Source organism: Helianthus annuus, chromosome 5 (genome assembly GCF_002127325.2).
Source record: "Helianthus annuus cultivar XRQ/B chromosome 5, HanXRQr2.0-SUNRISE, whole genome shotgun sequence".
NCBI lineage: Eukaryota > Viridiplantae > Streptophyta > Magnoliopsida > Asterales > Asteraceae > Helianthus > Helianthus annuus.
This window is the reverse complement of record NC_035437.2, coordinates 133687314-133707920: the sequence shown is the minus strand read 5'-3', so window position 1 is coordinate 133707920 and position 20607 is coordinate 133687314. Positions and strand designations below refer to the sequence as shown.

Here is a 20607-nt window from a genome sequence, read left to right as displayed (position 1 = left end):
TTTTCATTTTTTCTTTTGGCACTTGACGAAAAATTTTTATATTGTGATCGAAGTATTGTTGCGTTTTGAAAACATATCGACAACTTTATTTGTCTGGTTTTTCAAAAAACAGAGGAAACTCTACCCATTTTTCGTAAAAATACATAACACGAAAAATTTATATTTTATTAATGACAACTATTGGAAGTCAAATGACGCTTTACGACTTACGAAACAAAATTGTAATGTACGACAAACGTGAATTCCTAGTTGACGAAACCCGATAACATATATAAATAAACATAATAACTTATATTTATTTCAAAACGAAAGGAAACCTGTAATACGAAACGTAATGATATTCTAAAAAAACATTTAACGAGGTTCAAGTAATTTTTATAAAATAAATATTAAAGTATATTTATTTTGGCTGCATTTTATAACTTATAAAACGAGTTTTTAACAGATCGACAAATATGGTTTACAAGTCCACGAAAACTCGAAAAAATTTATAAAATAAATATAATTATTTATATTTATTTCAAACGCCCAAAACACAGAATTTTTTTATAAAATAAATATAATTGTTTATATTTATTTCAAAAGTCGTTAATTCGTATAGTATTATAAAATAAATATAATTGTGTATATTTATTTCAAATGTAATTTAGTGATCTTAATGGATTCTCCATTTTCCGTTTCTACTAGACATTCTTGTTGAAGTTTAGTTAATGGTTGATTAAGAATTTTGCAAAATGAAGTATTAATAAAACTTTGGTTCACACTAGAGTCAAATAATACTTTAGCAAAAATATCGTTAACTAAAAACGTACCGGCAATCACGTCCGGAATCATCTTGGCTTCTTCTGCAGTCAGAACAAATGCTCTAACATTCTTAGTAGTTTTGTTGTTCATGGCTGGAGCTAGTTTCGGACAATTGGGCTTGATATGTCCCTTTTCTCCACAGTTGAAGCATACTCCATTACTGGGTTTCTTTCTACAGTCTTATTCCTTATGTCCCGGTATCTTGCAGAAATTGCAGTATGTAGAACATCTTCCTGAATGCTTCTTCTTGCAGGCTTTACAGTAAGATGTGGAGGTAGAACCTATATTTTTCCCAAGGTTGGAATTACCGTAGCGAAATTCTTGGGTAAGATTTTGGGCTAGGTTCCTCCTTTGGTTTTCTTCTTGCGTACGTACTAATTCGTCAGTCAAGGTATTTGCTGGTTCTACAACTTCTTCTATAGTTTGTGGTCTAGCGGCCTTGACTACATGTCTAATCTCACTGATTAATCCCCAGATGTAACGGGAGATTAATACTGGTTCTGGTGAAGCTAGGGTTGGCACTATTCTAGCATATTCAAAGAATACGGTAGTGTAACCCTTATTGTCTACTTCAGTCATTCTAAGGTTTAAGAACTTACTGGCTATTTGTTCTTTTCATTAGAAGGACAAAATTTCCTTTCAACCATGTTCTTAAACTCAGTCCATTCCATATTATAGACTCTGTCACTTCCCCTAGACTGGAGAATAGTGTTCCACCATTCTAGAGCTGCATTCTTAAAAAGATTGGAAGCAAACAAGATTTTATCTTTCTCTGCGCACTTGCTTATTTTTAAGACTGCCTCAGTCTTTTCTATCCAGCGTAGAGCTGCGATGGCTCCTTCATTGCCCGAGAATTCCATTGATTTACAAGAGCAGAATTCTTTGTAAGAACAACCATACGACATGGTTCTTCTTCTTTTTGGAATAGGCAATTGAAGTAACGGTCCATTGTTTACGCTATGACTGGGTTCAGTAGGTGGTCGCTTACTTTCACTATTACTTTTATTATTTTCTGCTTCCTTAACCGTTTTGATAATATATGGCATAGCGTCCATAATCTCTTGTGCCACTATGTGTTGGACATCACTGTTATCTAATTGGTTCCCGTTATTATCATTATTCGGGTTTTCTTTATTCACTTAGTTGTCCATCTGGATTATAAACATTTACCAATATTAATATCACAGAGCAATATTTAATGTGAACAATCACACAAACAAACATATTGATCAAAATCGTTGTGCATTACGACATTTACTCTATTTCATATATCTATATATTACAAGTTGTAACTTGAATTGAAAATACAATACTAGTTATGCGTCAGTAGGTATTTAGGTTATATATTTTTTTTTTCAAACTACTCGCATATATATATATATATATATATATATATAGAGAGAGAGAGAGAGAGAGAGAGAAAGGTTAACATACTTCACGGCTTATCATACTTCACGTAGGAGACAATGGTAACCGTTGGATCAGGGGTATAATCATGCATGGAACATATAATCACGCATGAGACCACATAATCACGCATGGGATCCAAAATCACGCATGTTATTTTGGTAAAAAAATAATTACGCATGTTATATATTTCGTTAAGTACGTTAAGGCGTGAAGTACATTATACTTTCTCTCTCTCTCTCTTTCTCTCTCTCTCTCTCTCTCTCTCTATATATATATATATATATAGTAGGAGTTCTGCGGAAAGTGTGTTTTTCCTAGAAAGTCTAGGAAGCGATCTGGGCCCTCTGATTGGTGTTTTTAATGGCTTAGATCAAATGGATGGCATTTTCGTAATATCTGAGTTATATAATTAGAGACTTTTAATATAGTGAGAGTATTTTGGTAATTGGAAGTGTTTTAAATCAGTCAAGAAACTGCCATATCAATAACCAATCCCTAAAATCATGGGATTTCCCCTCTTTCTTTCTCTCTCTCTCTCTCACTCCCTAACCGCAACCGTAGAAGAACCAGCCTTATTTCCTGCAAATATTCTTCTCCAATTGGTCATATATCGGTTTCTTCGAGGTATAAGACGATCATGACGTCATCAGGCACGCCTTCTGTTTGACAGTTGATTAGTGTTGTTGATGTTGCTGACGGTTGTTGTTCAAACAGTAGTCGGAATCGTTGGTCGGCCGGTGATGTTTCCCTATCGGTTGTTGTTTTTCATACTTGTTTCAATTTTTTTTATCTATCATTGAATCGGGTTCTTATTTTTAGTCGATGGACCTCAATGCTTGACATCTTAGAGAGGGCTCTAGATGTAATTGGGGTTACCTACAGACGTCTTGATGGCAGTACCTACAGATGTAATTGTGTTTTAAAATGACATCTGAATATGTTGATGGTGGCAGTGTGTTTTAAGGTTTATGTGTTTTACCATTTTAATGTTGATGATGACAATGTGTTGAAGACGAAGACACCGGGTTGTGTTGAAGACGAAGACACTGAAAGTGTGTCCAGCAATCTGCTTGCTGTTAAAACACAATGTCAAGAAATATGCTTGCTGTTAAAACACAGTGTCAAGAATCCTCCAGCAATCTGCTTGCTGTTAAAACACAGTGTCAAGAATCCTCCAGCAATCTGCTTACTGTTAAAACACACCGTCAAGAAATCTGCTTGTTGTTAAAACACAGTGTCAAGGAAATCTGCTCGCTGTTAAAACACAATGTCAAGAAATCTGCTTGCTGTTAAAACACGGTGTCAAGAATCCTCCAGCAATCTGCTTGCTGTTAAAACACAGTGTCAAGAATCCTCCAGCAATCTGCTTGCTGTTAAAACACAGTGTCAAGAAATCTGCTTGTTGTTAAAACACAGTGTCAAGGAAATCTGCTTGCTGTTAAAACACAATGTCAAGAAATCTGCTTGCTGTTAAAACACGGTGTCAAGAATCCTCCAGCAATCTGCTTGCTGTTAAAACACAGTGTCAAGAATCCTCCAGCAATCTGCTTGTTGTTAAAACACAGCGTCAAGAAATCTGCTTGCTGTTAAAACACAGCGTCAAGAAATCTGCTTGCTGTTAAAACACATTGTCAAGAATCACAGCGTCTTGTATGATTTAAATTGAAACTGTCAATTTGATTTAAATGGAATATTTAGTTTCCATAATTTTCTGATTAGTTAGTTATCCTAATAAAATAATCCATAATTAAAATAATATTCAAATTAAACAATTGCCCTTTTAGTTAAAATCCTTCAATGCCACATGTCGCGTTCTTATTGCTTCCTAGACTTTCTAGGAAAAACATACTTTTCGCAGGAACCCTGCTATATATACATACATACATATATATATATATATATATATATATATATATATATATATATAGAAAGTATAATGTACTTCAAGGCTTAACCTACATTAACATACATGACGAAAAATATAACGTGCGTTATTATCATAGAACGTGCGTGATTATAGTCCCATGCGTGATTATGTGGTCCCATGCGTGATTATGTGGTCCTATGCATGATTATGTGGTCCCATGCGTGATTATACCCCTGATCCAACGGTTACCATTGTCTCCTACGTGATGTATGATAAGGCTTTTTGTATGTTAACCTTACTCTATATATATATATATATATATATATATATATATATATATATATATATATACTACTTTAATAAGGATATAGGAAGGACAGAATGGTAATTAGGCAATGTGTTGAAAACACCCTCAATGCATAATGTACAAGTCTTAAGGCATAAAGAAACACAATACTTTTACCCTTCACCCGGATCCATCAAGAGCCGTCCATTTTCTTTCACTTTCTCACACGGATCATAATCTGACGGCTGTTTTTGTGTTCACACGGATCCACTTTCTCATTCCTTCTCTCTCACAACTCAGATGTCTCACAAAACTCCAGATCCTCTCTCTCTCTCTCTCGCTCTACGACTCAAGAACATCATGCCAGATCTCTCATCAGATGCCGTTTCATGACAAGATCGTTGAAGGTCTGCAACCTTTGTTCTAGGAATCTTGAAAATCTTTCGTTATTACAATTTTCTGTAATCATTGTGACCACTACCGGTTGTAATGCAGTGGTTCCGACACCTGAGCTCTGGTGGAGGAGACTAGGGTTTCGGCGAAGATAAAGCCATCGAGGCTGAACCACCGGTGCAGGTATCATCTTCATCATCTAAACTATCTTTACATCTGACACCAGATCGGCTTCCTCATTATCATCACCACCATTTCTAGGGTTTCTTTACCAGTCGCTTCAAGATATACGCTTCCTCAGCGATGAATCTCTCTAGATCCAACACGAGATCGACTGGTTTGACCGCTCGGTATCTTTCTTTTTACAGTATCTTTTTTTTTTTGTTATTTGAATCGGATCTGTGTAATATTTCAGATCTGCCGTTGAGTTGTTCGTGTTAGGGTGCACCGGAATAACCAGATGTGGTATGTGTTCTATAGTTTATTTTTTTTCTTTAAAGAAGTTTGTATCTTTAATTTTAAGTTGATTATTCTGTTTATCTTGCAAGTATCATCTGGAATGAACAAGCTGGATAACCAGTCGATCTCTACAAAATTTCAGTAAGGTATTGTTCGAGCCCTAGCTTTTTTATTGAGTGAACTCTGTTTATGAAGCTGTGATTGACTGATTTCATGTTGTTTCAACATCGGATGTGTTGTTGTAGCTGATGAAAGGATGACTAGATGAATAATAACTGTTTTGTTTGGTTAATTTGATTGTTTTGAATTGGATGTGTTGCTATAGTTGATAAAAGAAGAATTAAGTGAATAGTAAGACCGTGTGTAGTGGGGCGTGATTTATAAAATTTTTTCAAAAAAAAAAAAACGCCCTATAACGCCCCGGTAACCACTACACCCGACGTTACCGGGCGTTATTACCACTACACGTGGTCTAACTGTTTTGTTAGGGTTTACGTTGTTTACTTTTGTAGTCGTCAATTTGTTTGCCAATATTATCATTATGAGACCATTTTCTCCAATTAGCATAAATTAGTATTATATATACGTGAAATGTAATTTGTTTCTTAGCTTAAGATAAAAATAGACTTAAGTTTTATTTTACTTCCATTCAGTTGCTTGAAGTATTCTAAACATTAAACCATATTAAGTATATTTCTTTTCCTGTGAATGTTTAATATTTTCCTAACTTGATTTGGTGAATGTAATGTTTTTCAATTTCTATTCAGTTGTGGTATACATATACTGACTTTGGCATTGTTATTTTTTTACTTTAAACAAAATGTTGAAAATAGTTTTTTAACCCTTGAAGTATCTCATGAATCTTTTCGAACCTGCAACTCTGTTTCTAATTAATTTTTCCGGGATGTGCATAACTTGAGAAAATCGCGGGGTCCACCAAGGAGACTATGAAACTACGCTCACTGACTCTATATCGCGAGGACTCCGAAGCAAACGGTGTGTCTAGCTGATATTTAACAGTGTCGTAAAGGTAATTGACAGTGTTAAGTTCTAGAGTTTTTGATGAAGTGTTCAGTTGTTTTTTTTTTGAATCTTTTGACAGTGGGATAGCACGAAAATAAAAAAAGGTATTTGTTGCATCCAACATTTGCACACGGAAGTACTCTGGTCTTATACGAGGTCCTGACCGGAAAGCGTTACATTTGTGACATTATTGCTGATTCTGTGGTTCTTGGTTTCTTCATTGAAGCCGAAAAGATACTCTCAGTGCTCGGAATCGATGATGCAGTTGATGACTTTTTGTGGCAGGTATGTTATAAGTACACGTTCTGGATATAATTCATAACGTTATATGTTTGATATGATACTAATTTAATATTTTCATAATAGGAAAGCTCAATCATACTCTCGAAACTCTTGGTCCCGCAGTCCCGCAAATCTTTGAGAAAACGGCGATGCATGACCTACGGACTCTTGTGGCAGAAAGATCAACTATGAACACATATATAAGCGGAGAGAGTTTTGAGATATGATCGGTCTGTTATTAGAAGGATTCATTAAAACGCAGGGTACGTTAGAACTTATTACTGCACCAGCTGCACTATTCCCGTCATACGGCAACCGCAGTTTCCGAGTGTCAGAAATAGTAGCAGGTACGAAAAAAAAACAGCCTTTTATTGTTTTAACTTTGAAACTACGTAAGGCGAATTATAATGTGTATTTTTTTGATAAGCCGGAAGCTTTTGTCACCATGCAACCTCGTACGTAGTTGAGACAAGGTCATGGGTGATGATGTTTGAGATTAGTGGATTTGAAGGAACAGGAACCCTTCAGAGCAGGGTGTCTTCGTTAATATCACATGGCGGGGCGGGGGAAAACCCGTCCTCGGCCCGGGAACATAGCGGTCTAATGAGTTGGCAACAGGGCTCTTTTAAGAGAGAGTTTCTCTCATCTCCATACCGATGTTCAAGGAATTGAAACAAAGACATTATCAATTATGGTTTTTCAATTTGTTTTTTGCAAGAAATATTAAAACCGTTCTGATTCCTTGAATGCAGGGTTGCACTTAGGGTTTTTCAATGCTTTTGTCTTGCAGATTTAGATTTCATCTCATCAGATGTGGGTTCCTCTGATGTTATCCTTTTTTTTGTGGGAGAAAGAGGGAGCTGGAGAGAAGAATGGGCAGAGGAGTGAGAGAATGGAAGATGGGAGCCGGCCAAGATGCCGATGGTGGATGGTATTAGTGTCGGAAGATGGATGGGTCGGTAACCATCGTAAACCCCGACGGCGGCGCTAGAGGTTCCGATAACCACAGACTTCCGGCGAACACAATGGTGAAGACAGAGAGACGCTAACTTTTTAGATCCTTCGGCGGCTGCAGGTAAGTCTCGCGGTGACTACACCAACGAACGAAGGTACCGGATCTTGTGGATCTGGTGTTGACGGCGTCTCGGGTTCCGCAATAGGCGGCAGAGACAGCTGCTATGTGGTTGTACTGACCTTATTAGAAAAGAACCGTCATGGTACTTGTGACGGTGGCATATGAACGGGGATGGATTCAGGTCAGTAACATTTGTATCCATTATTGCTTTATTTATCTGTTTTTTTTTTTGGAATTTATTGTGTCTAAATTACAAAAATGAGTTCAGTTTGAGTTTTTTGGGAAGAAACATGGGTAATGTTGTTATGTATTAGGCTATAGGGTGTGGTCATGACCCTCATGCCCACCATGACCCTCCATGTCAGCGCCACGTCATTGCCCTCTAATCCACCATCCAAAACCACTATCCTAAGGGTGTGGTCATGACCCAAACCACCATCCACCCTCTTTTTTGTGTGAAAAACAAATTGAAACAAAAATAACTAAAGCTAAAAACTAATATCAATTTTCAAAGTAAACAATCAGCCAAAAAACACAAAGACTTCATATTATAAATTAAGACGATAGTACAACAAATAAAATTAAATAAATTTTAGTAATAAAACCACATAACATTCAAATTAATAAAAAAAATAACATCCAAAGTTAAACTACATATTATAAATCAAGAAAAAAAACTACTCGTTGTTGTTAACCCGACCAAATTGCCAAACATGTTCAATCAAATCCGAACGAAGATGGTTATGCGTAGTCTCGTTGTATAACGCCCACATGTTAGATTCTTGTTGCCCTTCATCAACTGGTACAACATTCTCATGAATGTCATTAGGATCATATTCACATATGGCGTTACCTTCGTCTTCGATAATCATGTTATGCAGCAAGATACAAGCATACATACAATATCTCAATGTTTTGAGTTCAAGTGCTCGTGCTGGGTTTGCAACTATGTGCCATTTTTGTTGTAGAACCCCAAATAGACGCTCAACATCTTTCCTAGCAGATTCCTGACATTTTGCAAATTTCTTTCTTTTTTCATCTTCTGGATACGGTATAGTTTTAACAATCGCTGTGTATGTTGGGTATATTCCATCAGCTAGATAATACCCGTGCTTGTATTCTACTCCTGAAACCGAAAACCTAGAATCAGGCCCCGTACCATTAATGATATCATTGAAAATATCTGACTGGCCAAGAACGTTAATGTCGTTATTCGAACCAGGAACACCAAAGAAAGCATGCCAAACCCAAAGATCATTTGATGCCACGGCTTCTAGAATTAATGTGGGATGACCATGATCACCGCGAGTAAATTGACCTCGCCATGCATTAGGGCAATTACGCCAAGGCCAATGCATACAATCTATGCTACCAAGCATTCCAGGAAAACCATGTTTACTTTCGTGTGCCTGGTACAACTTTATGATATCATTCTTTGTTGGCCTTCGTAAGTACTTCGTGCTGTATAGCTTGACCACCCCTTTGCAAAATTGATATAAACTCTCTCGTGAAGTTCTATCAGACATCTTCAAATATTCATCCCACATGTCGCTACTTGTACCGTAAGCCAATTGACGAATTGCCGACGTACACTTTTGTAAAGTGGTAAACCCCCTTTTACCTGTAGCATCCCATCTTAATGTGAAAAATGGGTCATAATTAGCCAAATCGTTGGCTATACGTAAGAAAAGACGACGGCTCATTCGGAAACGACGCCTAAACATTTCATCCGTGTATACTGGGTTTTCGGCAAAGTAATCGGCCATCAACCTATCGTGGGCACCTACATATTTTACAAAAATATAAATTACACTAAGACATAATGGCACTTCAAAAAATATAATGCACGAAAAAAATACCTTCACGATCCCTATTTAAACATTGTTGTCGTTTTCTCTGTTTGGACGAGGTTTCTTCCTCCTCTATAATTATTTGTGTCGTTTCCATCACCACGTTCAAAAAAAATTCGTTGATCTCGTCGGAAGAAGTTGGTGACGCCATGGTGGTGGGATAACCTGTTTCTTCTTTTTCTTTGCTACTGTAGGTACAAATAATATAACCGATTTAGTCCAAATTACATGAGAGATGTATAATAGAGTTGTCCAAAATTTGAAAAGAAAAAGTAATTTACTCCATAAAATATAAAACTAAATCAATTTTGTTACAACTAGAAAATATAAAAAACGTTTGCGACATAAATTAAAGACGAAAACTAGAAAATATAAAAAATGATAACGACATAATTTAAAGACCCCATTTTTGAGCAATTTTCGCCTTCATTTTTTGCAACACTTCTTTATCTTTTTCCGGGAGCGAGTCGATATTTGTCGCCATTAGCTTAAAGTCTTCACGATCGGCCGCTTCTTGCATTTCTTTTTCTTTCAACTTAAGTCTCGCCGCTTGTATTTCGTTAAATTCGTTGAACTTGCTCATCAACTTATCCACCTTCGTTTCACCCGGAGTTTCATTTTTTGTCGACGCCTCTTTATTTTTGGCCGCCGCTTCCTTTTTTGCTTTGTCTCTACCATTTGGGCGCTTCAATTCCGGAATCTCCGTCACTTCATCGTCAAACTCGGGTTCGTCATTAATATTAATATGGTAACGCACATCCGAATCACCGGCACTATGTTCTATCGACTCGAATGTTTTACACCTCTTTGCTCTTGTTACTTCGTTAGGAATCGGCGCCCACTTGGGACAATTTTTAAAGATTTCCCAAGCCCCTACGTATGTGAACGCACTACCTTCTTTCGTATGGTATTTTGACATAGCTTTGGCAAAAACCGTCTCATCACTCGCCCCACTTGGCCGATTCAAATAAGCATTGTTGTAATAACCACAAAACGCCGATATCTTCTTATTCATCTCTCGATACTTTGAGCCCAATGAGTTCTCTTCTCGGTACGGTTCTTTTTGCATCAAAGCATGAAATTTGTTGCAAACCTCCTTCCAAAAACTACCAGACTTTTGATTATTACCTACAAAAAAAAGTATCAAGGTGTAAATAAATGTTGTTTTATCTTGAATAAAATATTATTTTAGTATAAATACAAAAGTATAACATACCTATGATCGGACACGTAGACGTATTGGTCCACGCCCTTGCCAACGCCAACTCTTCGATCGATGTCCAAGTTTGACCTCTACCGGTGGTTAACTTTTCTTGTTCCGGCCTCTTTGAACGCTTTTTTGTAGATGTTTTCTTAGAACTTTGTGGTTGGGTTTCGGGTACAACGGCAATGTCATCCAAATCGTCTAACGAAGGGGTATCGGGTGTCGGTTGCGATTGGACCTTCGTATGAATAGGCCGACTTTGGCTTTGTTGGAGCGTTTTAAGTTGTTGTTGATATTGTTGTTGAAACTGGATTTGTTGAAGTTGAAAGAAACTAGTAGGATGCGGGGTTTGAGGGAGTTGCGTGAACGCGTTAGGAACTTGATTATAGCTTGAAAAAGAAAATTGTGGAGTCGCCCACATCGGATCAACAGGTCCCGTCCACGGGGTTTGTGGCGGGTTGTTCGGGTTGCTTGGATCCATGGTAGTATTTACTATTCTTTGCTATTGTAGGTACAAATAGTATAACAAATTAAAATATAAAAAATTGAAATCTCATACAAACATTGATTTGTGCATCTCTAGTGAGTGGTGAATGTACTGGGTTGGTTAGAAAACATAATATCACACACTTAAATTCTTATAATGTTCTAACTTAAATGACCAGGTTTTTAAGCCCAAGTTTTTGAACCCAAGTTTTTGAACATTCGGTTCTGTTCAATCTTTGCTTCACAAAGCGAGAGCCTTTCACTCTTATGTTGAAAGCTACCTTTAAGCTTTGGTTTGTAGTTACTATTTCCTTTACAAACTCCCCAAACTTCTGAATCAAATCAACTAAATGATTCATTTTCTTTTCAAAGTTGAGCTGAATCCCAGAAGTAGGCAAATGGGTATACCAAAGCGTAAACCAAACCGTTAGTAGCAGTTCGGTTTGGTTCGGTTCTAAATTTCAACCGGTACGGGTTCGGTATTTACCGGTGTTTTACCCGTAAATACCGGTACCGACAAACGGGGAAAACAGGTTTCGATACCGGTACCGAATATACCCGGTACGGTTCGGTACCGGTTCGATACCATTACTTCCATAAAAAACGAGTAGCAACTTAAGAAGCAAAATCAATGAACTAAGTATCAGCTTATAATTTCCAACCTCTAGTATATACTTAATGTTCTCTCTTTTGTTTTAATTATTTGATTTTTCAAAGATTCCATCAGTAGTATACTCCCATCCAAAAAAATAGTCCACTTCTAATACCAAAAGTTTCAAATAGTATTCCACTCATGACCTTCACATTCACTTTTGTAAATACAGTTGTATATGTTTCGATACCAATTTAAGAATTCAGTCATAAATCTAAAACAAACAAACGTGAGCAAATAACTTAACTAAAAGTCTAAAATCAACTATTGATCTGATCAATCATAAACATAAATAAACCATTAATCAATTATAACTATGATTGAAAACTTTCAACAGAAGAGAATAAACAACAAACCTGGTATACTTGTCGTCTTGATCTTTTTGTTGTTGCTCCTGTTGCTTGTCGTCTTGTTGGAGCAATAGAAAAGAGGGTTAAGGTTTGCTAGTATTGCTATGCTGATGTTGTTCTTGTGCTTGTGGTCGTACGAATGGTTTAGGGTTTTGATAGGTGGGGATGATGGAAGAATAGAAAATAGGGAAAAAAATTGTTTATATATTTATTGTTTCAACCCTAGAAAATAGAAAAAGTGGGTCGTGGGATTCGTGGGTTAATTCACGCACACCACGATATGAAGCTCCAAGGGGGTGGTGTAGGTATGAATCATGTTCCTATGTGGCAATTAATGATCCAATTCATGCCCCCCACACCCTATAGCCTTATCAGTTGTTTTATATCAGGGAATTTGTTGGCAGATTGCAGGGAATTTGTTGGCAGTTTGCAAACTCATAAATCTTCCCTCTAAGCCTCTCTCTCCAGGTCAAGCTGGTGAGTCCATACGTTTATATTTTGATTAGTGCATAGAAGGGATTGTGTTTTTTTTTTCAACTCTATGCATATATTCGATACCAAATTTGATTGTTACAACTCATTTCTTTTCTTTTTTAAATAGACTTGGTATATATATATTTTTTTATAATATTTGTCCTTTTTTTAGTAATATGTGCTTACAACACCAGCCAACTTCAGGTACTAAAGGTAGTTCAAGTCATCGATTGTCAAGGACGAGTAGTTGCCTTGAATGCTGGCAGCAAGTTATGTGCTTCAGCATTTTTCTTACCTGTAGAGCGACTAAATATAATAGATATGTTATCCATATATCCCGCTTAGCATCGTCAAACTATCTTCTGTCTTCTGTAATGTATTGAAGACGCAACATGTCAAGTTTACTAAAAATCATTTTTGTTGACCTTACATGTGGCTGTGCTTTGAATTTCTTGCGGAAGGGAGGAGATCTTTTCAAGATAAATGGGAGGCTCCTACAATCCTCCACGTCTAGCTGAGCCAGTGCCTGAACCGGCTAAAGCGGAGGGGTGCGCTTCTGAACCAGCAACAGAAAACAGTCAGGTTAAAACAACATAACTGATTACCTGTTCACACCTGGAGGATTTTCATGCCTTTATATGGCTCAAGCTTTAAAAAAATTTCCCATGAGGCGCCTTCTTTTCATCCATAAGTGGTTTGCCGGCCTGCGTTTCTTCCGCGCAACAACACATGCTTGACATAATTTTTTGTTTCTATTTTTTCCTTTTTTTTTTCTTTTTTTTGTTGGGCTTAAATTCTATTTGGTGCTTGACATATTTAGTTTTATACATTGTTTATATATAATTTTGAGATGGTATTAAACTTGTAATGGATATGGAAACAACGATGAATCTTGTTCATATTGGTTTGGGCATGTGACTGACCTGAGTATGAATCTCACAACTGATCTTTTTTAGCAAATATTCAGTGAAGTTAGACTGAGAGAGGGAAGCACTTAAAGCCCACTTATTTTTTTTTTTAAAATTTTACAAAGAATCTGGCCGATTGACCCTCTACATATTTATGAAATGCCCTTCAAATATCTTTTACTTCCTACTAACAAAAATTAGGAATATATTTGCCAAAAAATAATTTGTCTCGCAATTTGAGCCACTAAATAAATATAAAACAAACTTAATGGGCAAAAATTGCTGTAAGTGTAAGAATTAATAAACATTACTGTTATAGAGTTAGAGGTTAGGGCCATAGGGTACTTAAAACTACAAAACATATTGAGATATATCTAAGTGTTAATAATAGTTACCTCCGGTTGAAAACGTCAATCTTCGTCACTGCCGAAAGCCTCATTGTAACTGATGATCCGATTCATCATTCAAAACCGTTGATATACCCACATCTTTAAAACCCCTCATAACATAACTAGAATCATACAATTTTCTTTGTTTTCTCCTGAAACCGGTAACCGACCGTCACACGCTGATTCTCCGCCGCTGAAGAAGGCCGCAACCGACCCTCACGTTCTGCTACACTGCCACTATCGTCGCCGCACGCCACTTCGGAAACTACATCCTCATACATAGCCTTAAACTCACCAACCTAAGTTATATGTTTCCCGTCGCATCGCGCGGGTAAACGACTAGTATATATATATATATATATATATATATATATAGGAGAAGGATCCGTTAGGAACCACCCTTATATATATATACTAGGTTTTTACCCGGGATTGCTTCCCGGGCTCGGGAAAGTTATTTAGATTAAATAATTACTATTTGTTTGTAATACGACCACATTACATCAACCATCTAATTCGATTAAACAACAATGTCTTCAAATCACCGGATTAGATCATGAACTCATATTAGAGGACAAACAAAAGCACAACAGGACCATATGAATAATATCATTTCCACTTTTACTTCAATGCACTTACATGATAGGGTGATTTGGGATTTTGAAAAAATCTTTGTTTTTTTTACCTCTTTTACAAAATAAGATGTTGACCAAATTTGAAACAGATGTTGACCAAAAGTCAATAAGATATTGACAAATAGTCAAACAGATGTTGAGCTTAAACATATGTTTGGTTAAACATCTGTTTATGGCCAAACACCTGTTTAAGTCCAAATATCTGATATAGAAGGAGAACACCTGTTTAAGGCAAAACATCTGTTTAAGGTCAAACATGTGTTTAAGGTCAAACAATTGTTTAAGTCCAAACATCTGATATAAAAGACCAAACATCTGTTAAAGGCCAAACAACTGTTTAAGCCTTAACAGATGTTTAACTTGTTAAGATCTACTGTCTTCTCACACAGTTTTCCTCTTCAAAATACTGTTGAACCTAACATGGAAAGTTATTTAAAAACACTGTCTTCAAATCACCGTTTTAACCAAACAGCGGTTTCAACCACAGTTTTAACCCAACAGTGGTTTTAAACCACCATTTTAACTAAACAGCGGTTTCAACCACAGTTTTCTGAACAGTAGTTCCAAACATCTGTGGACATCAATCTGTTGACCAAAGTCAACAGATTTATCAACCACTGTTTTATTTTCAAACATCTGTTCCCAATAACAGAGCTTTGATCATTTAAACATACCTTTGCCAATATTACAAGCTTTTACACTATCAAAGCTAAATATTTATAAAAAGTACAAGTGTTAAACAGCATACAAAGTTCATCCATCAGTTGACCCAATTCAACAGATGTATCAACCACTGTTTAATTTTGAAACATCTGTTCTCAATAACAGAGCTTTGATCATTTAAACAGACCTTTGCCAATATTACAAGAATTTACACTCTCAAACATCAATATTCATTTACTTAATTTTAATAACAAACATTATTAATAATTCTAACTCAACTAATTATATAAAAAATACAATTGTCAAAACAGATAATAGCATTCAATAAAATACAGGATCCTAATTCCTAATCTATTGGTGAAACAGTAGTTTCGATAAGTAAAGCTCCTTTCGGACCATTGTAGTTGTCAACATGTTGGACGTATTTCAGAAGTTCATTGGTCAGATCAACTTCAATCATATCCCCCCAGCTGCTTGTTATCAGCCACTTGTTGTCTTCAATTATATTAGTACTTCGGCGTGCATCAACATAATCCACTACACGAGGATTATTGGAAACAAACATCTTCTTCCAGCCTTCTTCTTCATATCTGAGCAAATCAGCAGTTAGCTCAGCAGACATTCCAATAACAATCAAATGCAACCTCTTTGCAATGGTCAAAAAATGCCCTTGGCAAGGATTGACTACAATATTCTCAGGAAAGTGAAGCATTCTGAAAGTCTCACTAACAACATCAAAACAAACGATGTTCCTCTCACCTAGTGGATACCAATAATTTGAAACATAAAATATATGGTTTTATCAGAATAAACTCCTGTAGACCATGAATAACGACTTGAACTATAATTGTTTACGATACCGGAATTTATTGTTGTCCATGACTCACGACGTCGTGAGTAAACACGAGCAGCAGTTACATTACTGTAACATCTGATGTTCAGCACTTTCAGATCATTGAACTGATCAAAATAAATTCCACCTGTATATGAGTTTCGATGATGATTGTAATTAAAGTTGTCATCACACAAAACCTTATACTGCCTAATAGTTGGATTCCAAAGAATCAACTGACAGCAAATCCCTTCATTGGAAACTAACAACAACCCATTAAATGAAGATAGAATACGTAAGAAGCTAGAGTGGACATTGTTAGGAAAACTTAAGGTTTTACTACTAACAACATCCAACTTACCACCAACTACGTCGTCAATGACAATTGACGTGTCTTTAAAGGATAATAGTTTCTTTTCTACTGAATCTCCACTTCAGAGAGCATGCATCATCTGAAATGCATGGGTTGACAATTCCGAATAAAAATTCTTGGAAAGACATTTGAAACGGCAAATATCTTCTGCAGAGAGCCTTGAGAAAACCTCATCAACAATCACTTGAAACCCAAATTTTTCCATCCTGCAGAGAGCCTTGTGAAAATCTCGTCAACAAAATTTTTGCAGATGATTTAGTAAAATAGATGAAAATGGTAATTGTCCCTGATAGGCGTGTGACGTACCAGCAATGAGCCACTAATTACATAGAACCCATACATGTTTCTAAAATAAAGTTCTTGATTATTAATAAAACACCATCCAAGTTCAAAAGAAAACCAAAGTATTCAGCGGAAGCAAAATTAAACGAAGTTAAATAGTTTAAAAACCAATATATAGTATCAAGAAATCAATAGCATTAATTCCCCCAGTCGACCCATGACCTCTCCAGCTACTCCAGACAGCAAGTTCCAATGCAAACAGCTAACGACCTACAAGCATGCAAACAAGTGTGGCAGACAACGCTGGTGAGTTCAAGGTTTTGTTACCGATTTTAGTTACCAGATACATGTGTAAAACAGTTTAAAATTTTGATTTGATGTTGTTGTTAACTCGATTACCGAAATGGCTACAAGGTGTGTTTGCCCAACCCAATGTCTCTATCAAAACATTGGTCATGCTTTAAGGAAATTAGTTTACGGAACTAATGTATATAAGCTAACTTCCTAGCCGCTCCACATCTATAAAACCTTTCGGGCTTGACCAGGCCCCTACTCCCGCCACATATGTTATCATGCTTTACGTTAACGGGTTTAATAAGGTTATGAGTGTTTATAGAATTAACATACTTGGAGTTTTAACAGACTCATGATAACACAGGACGTTTAACACAATGGCGAGGAATAACGAAAGTTGAGATCCAAGATTAAATGCCACTAACCTTGAATGTTCGGGTTGTCACATCATCCCTAACTTGAAAGAAATTTCGTCCCGAAATTTGACAAAAAAAAAATCAAGGTTGTTGCGGATTTTCCTCAGGTGCCACATCATCCCCAACTTGATTGGGAATTTCGTCCTGAAATTCACTAGTTGCGTTAGTCTAAGGTTCACCAGGCTTGGACTTGTCCTTTGGGAATAAATGTGGATACTTGAGCTTCATCTGATCCTCGCGTTCCCACGTGAACTCCGGTCCACGTCTTGAGTTCCAACGAACTCTCACAATCGGAATACGACTATGTTTACACACTTTGACCTCCCGATCCATGATCTCAATAGGCTCTTCGACAAACTGTAACTTGTCGTCGATCTTCAACTCTTGAAACGGCACAACCAGCGTTTCATCAGACAAACACTTCTTCAACTGTGAGACATGGAAGACATCGTGAACATTGCCCAACTCAGCAGGCAATTCAAGCTTGTAAGGGACATTACCGATACGCTCCAAGATTTTAAACGGCTCAATGTAACGCGGATTAAGCTTACCGCGCTTCCCGAAGAGTACAACACCCTTCCACGGTGAAACTTTCAACATGACCCGATCATTAACTTCGAACTCCAAAGGCTTTCTACGCTTGTCAGCGTAACTTTTCTGACGATCACGTGCTGCTGCCATACGATTCCTGATCTGAACAATCCTTTCTGACGTTTCAAGAACAAGCTCAGGACCTGTGATCTGGCTATCACCCACCTCGTCCCAACAGAGAGGAGAACGGCATTTCCGCCCGTATAATGCTTCGAACAGAGCTGCCTGAATACTAGTGTGGTAGCTGTTATTGTAGGAGAACTCTATCAATGGCAGATGTTTGTCCCAGCTCTTGCCAAAGTCAATAACACATGCCCGCAGCATGTCCTCAAGCGTCTGAATGGTGCACTCACTCTGACCATCTGTCTGTGGGTGATAAGCGATACTCATATCGAGTTGTGAACCGAACGATTTATGCATTGACTGCCACAACTCAGAAGTGAAACGCCGATCTGAGATGATAGAAGTTGGCACCCCGTGCCTTGAAACTACCTCCTTAAGATAAACTGCTGCAAGCTGCAAGAACTTATCTGTTTCCTTGATTGCCAGAAAATGCACTGACTTCGTGAGACGGTCAACAATCACCCATATAGTATCGTTTCCAGCCTGAGTCCTCGGTAACCCTGTAACGAAATCCATGGCGATCTGCTCCCACTTCCACGTGGGTATCTTTGGCTGCTGAAGTAGACCCGAGGGCTTCTGATGCTCTGCTTTAACTTTAGCACAAGTCAAACATTTGCTAACGTAAGTTGCTATGTGAGCTTTCATGCTAGGCCATCAATACGTAGTCTTCAAGTCGTGGTACATCTTATCCGAACCAGGATGTACTAAGTAACGAGACTTATGTGCTTCCTCCATTACAAGTTCTCGTAAATTGCCATAGAGTGGGACCCAGATGCATCCGGTTACGTAGTAGGTGTCGTCTCCCTTTTGTTCTAACCATTGCCTTGAGCCGCGTAGAGCTTCAGCCCTGACGTTTTCTGGTTTCAACGCTTCTACCTGAGCATCTCGTATCTAGGAAGGAAGACTAGATTGAATGGTGAGTTGTAATGCTCACACACGCTTAGGTGCAGTATCCTTTCGACTGAGGGCGTCGGCCACAACATTTGCTTTGCCCGGATGGTACTTGGTGGCACACTCCTAATCATTCAAAAGCTCTAACCAACGCTGTTGCCGCATATTCAATTCTTTCTGGTCGAAGATATGCTGAAGGCTTCTGTGATCGGTGTAGATGGTGCATTTGGTACCGTACAGATAATGCCTCCAGATCTTGAATGCGAAAACCACAGCTCCTAACTCCAAGTTATGAGTCGTATAATTTTTCTCGTGCACCTTCAACTGTCGAGAAGCATATGCTATCACTTTGTCGCGCTTCATCAACACGCAACCGAGGCCCTGAATAGAAGCATCACAATAAACCACAAAATCCTCGGTACCCTCTGGTAGAGATAAAATCGGTGCGCTGCACAATTTCTGCTTCAAAAGTTGGAAAGCATCCTTCGGCTTCGTTCACCAAGAATAAACTACGTTCTTCTGCGTCAAGGAGGTAAGAGGTTGAGCGATTTTTGAGAAATCCTGGATAAACCGACGATAGTACCCTTCAAGACCAAGAAATTGTCGCACCTCCGAAGGATTCTTTGGCACCGCCCAATTCCTAATAGCATCGATCTTAGCAGGATCCACGTGTATCCCCTTTTTGTTAACAATATGCCCAAGAAAGTGTACTTCTCGAATCCAGAAATCATACTTAGAAAACTTCGCATAAAGCTGCTCCTTCCTCAGGAGTTCCAAGATAAGACGTAGATGTCGCTCATGGTCCTCCTCACTCTTGGAGTAGATCAAGATGTCGTCGATGAAAACAATAACAAAGTCGTCGAGATACGGTTTGCACACGCGGTTCATAAGATCCATGAAGACCGCGGGTGCGTTAGTCATTCCGAACGGCATAACCAAAAACTCGTAGTGCCCATACCACGTTCGAAAAGTTGTCTTTGGTACATCCTCCTCCCTGACTCGTACCTGACGATAGCCTGATCTTAAGTCGATCTTAGAATAAAAACTTGACCCTTGCAACTGGTCAAACAAGTCGTCAAAGTGCGGTAAAGGGTAGCGACTCTTGATTGTCACCTTGTTAAGCTCACGATAATCTATGCACATCCGAAAGGACCCATCCTTCTTCTTCACAAATAGTACTGGGGCTCCCAAGGCGAAGAGCTAGGTCAGATAAAACCCCTATCCAACAGCTCTTGGAGTTGATTCGACAACTCCTGTAACTCTCCTGGCGTAAGACGATAAGGAGCACGAGCAATCGGGGCTGCTCCTGGCGCGAGGTCGATCTGAAATTCCACCTGACGATGTGGAGGTAAACCAGGGAGTTCTTCAGGAAATACATCTGGAAATTCACGAACCACTGGAAGATCCTCGATCCTTCTCTCATCAGACTGCGAATCAGAAACAAGAGCTAAAAGAGCAGGGTAGCCCTTACGTAAACACTTCTGAGCCTTCGTTGCCGAGATAATACCAACCATGGCACCACTATGATGACCCTGAACCGATAAGGATTCTTCGCTAGGGAGAGGAATACGCACGATTTTCTCCTTGCAAAGAAT

At 37.9% G+C, this 20607-nt stretch overlaps 1 protein-coding gene and 1 long non-coding RNA gene across 9 annotated transcripts; one reads left to right on the top strand and one right to left on the bottom strand.

Annotated features, from left to right (window-relative positions):
* The first annotated feature begins 4675 nt into the window (after positions 1-4675).
* On the top strand, positions 4676-13528 carry LOC110941934. 7 transcript variants are annotated; one of them, XR_004893273.1, is made up of 11 exons: positions 4676-4774; positions 4863-4943; positions 5022-5097; positions 5176-5225; positions 5309-5365; positions 6322-6346; positions 6469-6527; positions 6609-6871; positions 6952-7780; positions 12546-12618; positions 12820-13528. It is a non-coding gene; the product is annotated as an uncharacterized LOC110941934 (long non-coding RNA). The 7 variants fall into 7 exon arrangements; XR_004893270.1 differs by adding an exon at positions 6140-6249 and having other exon boundaries at positions 6322-6527; XR_004893271.1 differs by having other exon boundaries at positions 5309-6249.
* LOC110941933 (glutathione S-transferase T3-like) lies at positions 8400-12503 on the bottom strand. 2 transcript variants are annotated; one of them, XM_022183628.2, is made up of 4 exons: positions 12148-12499; positions 10666-11155; positions 9844-10577; positions 8400-8658 (listed from the first exon to the last, which is right to left on the bottom strand). In XM_022183628.2, exons 2-3 carry the CDS (start codon positions 11132-11134, stop codon positions 9844-9846), a joined length of 1203 nt encoding a protein of 400 aa, XP_022039320.1. In that variant the 5' UTR covers positions 11135-11155; positions 12148-12499; the 3' UTR covers positions 8400-8658. The 2 variants fall into 2 exon arrangements, with proteins under 2 accessions (XP_022039320.1, XP_022039321.1); XM_022183629.2 differs by lacking the exon at positions 8400-8658 and having other exon boundaries at positions 9708-10577; positions 12148-12503.
* Positions 13529-20607: the final 7079 nt, after the last annotated feature.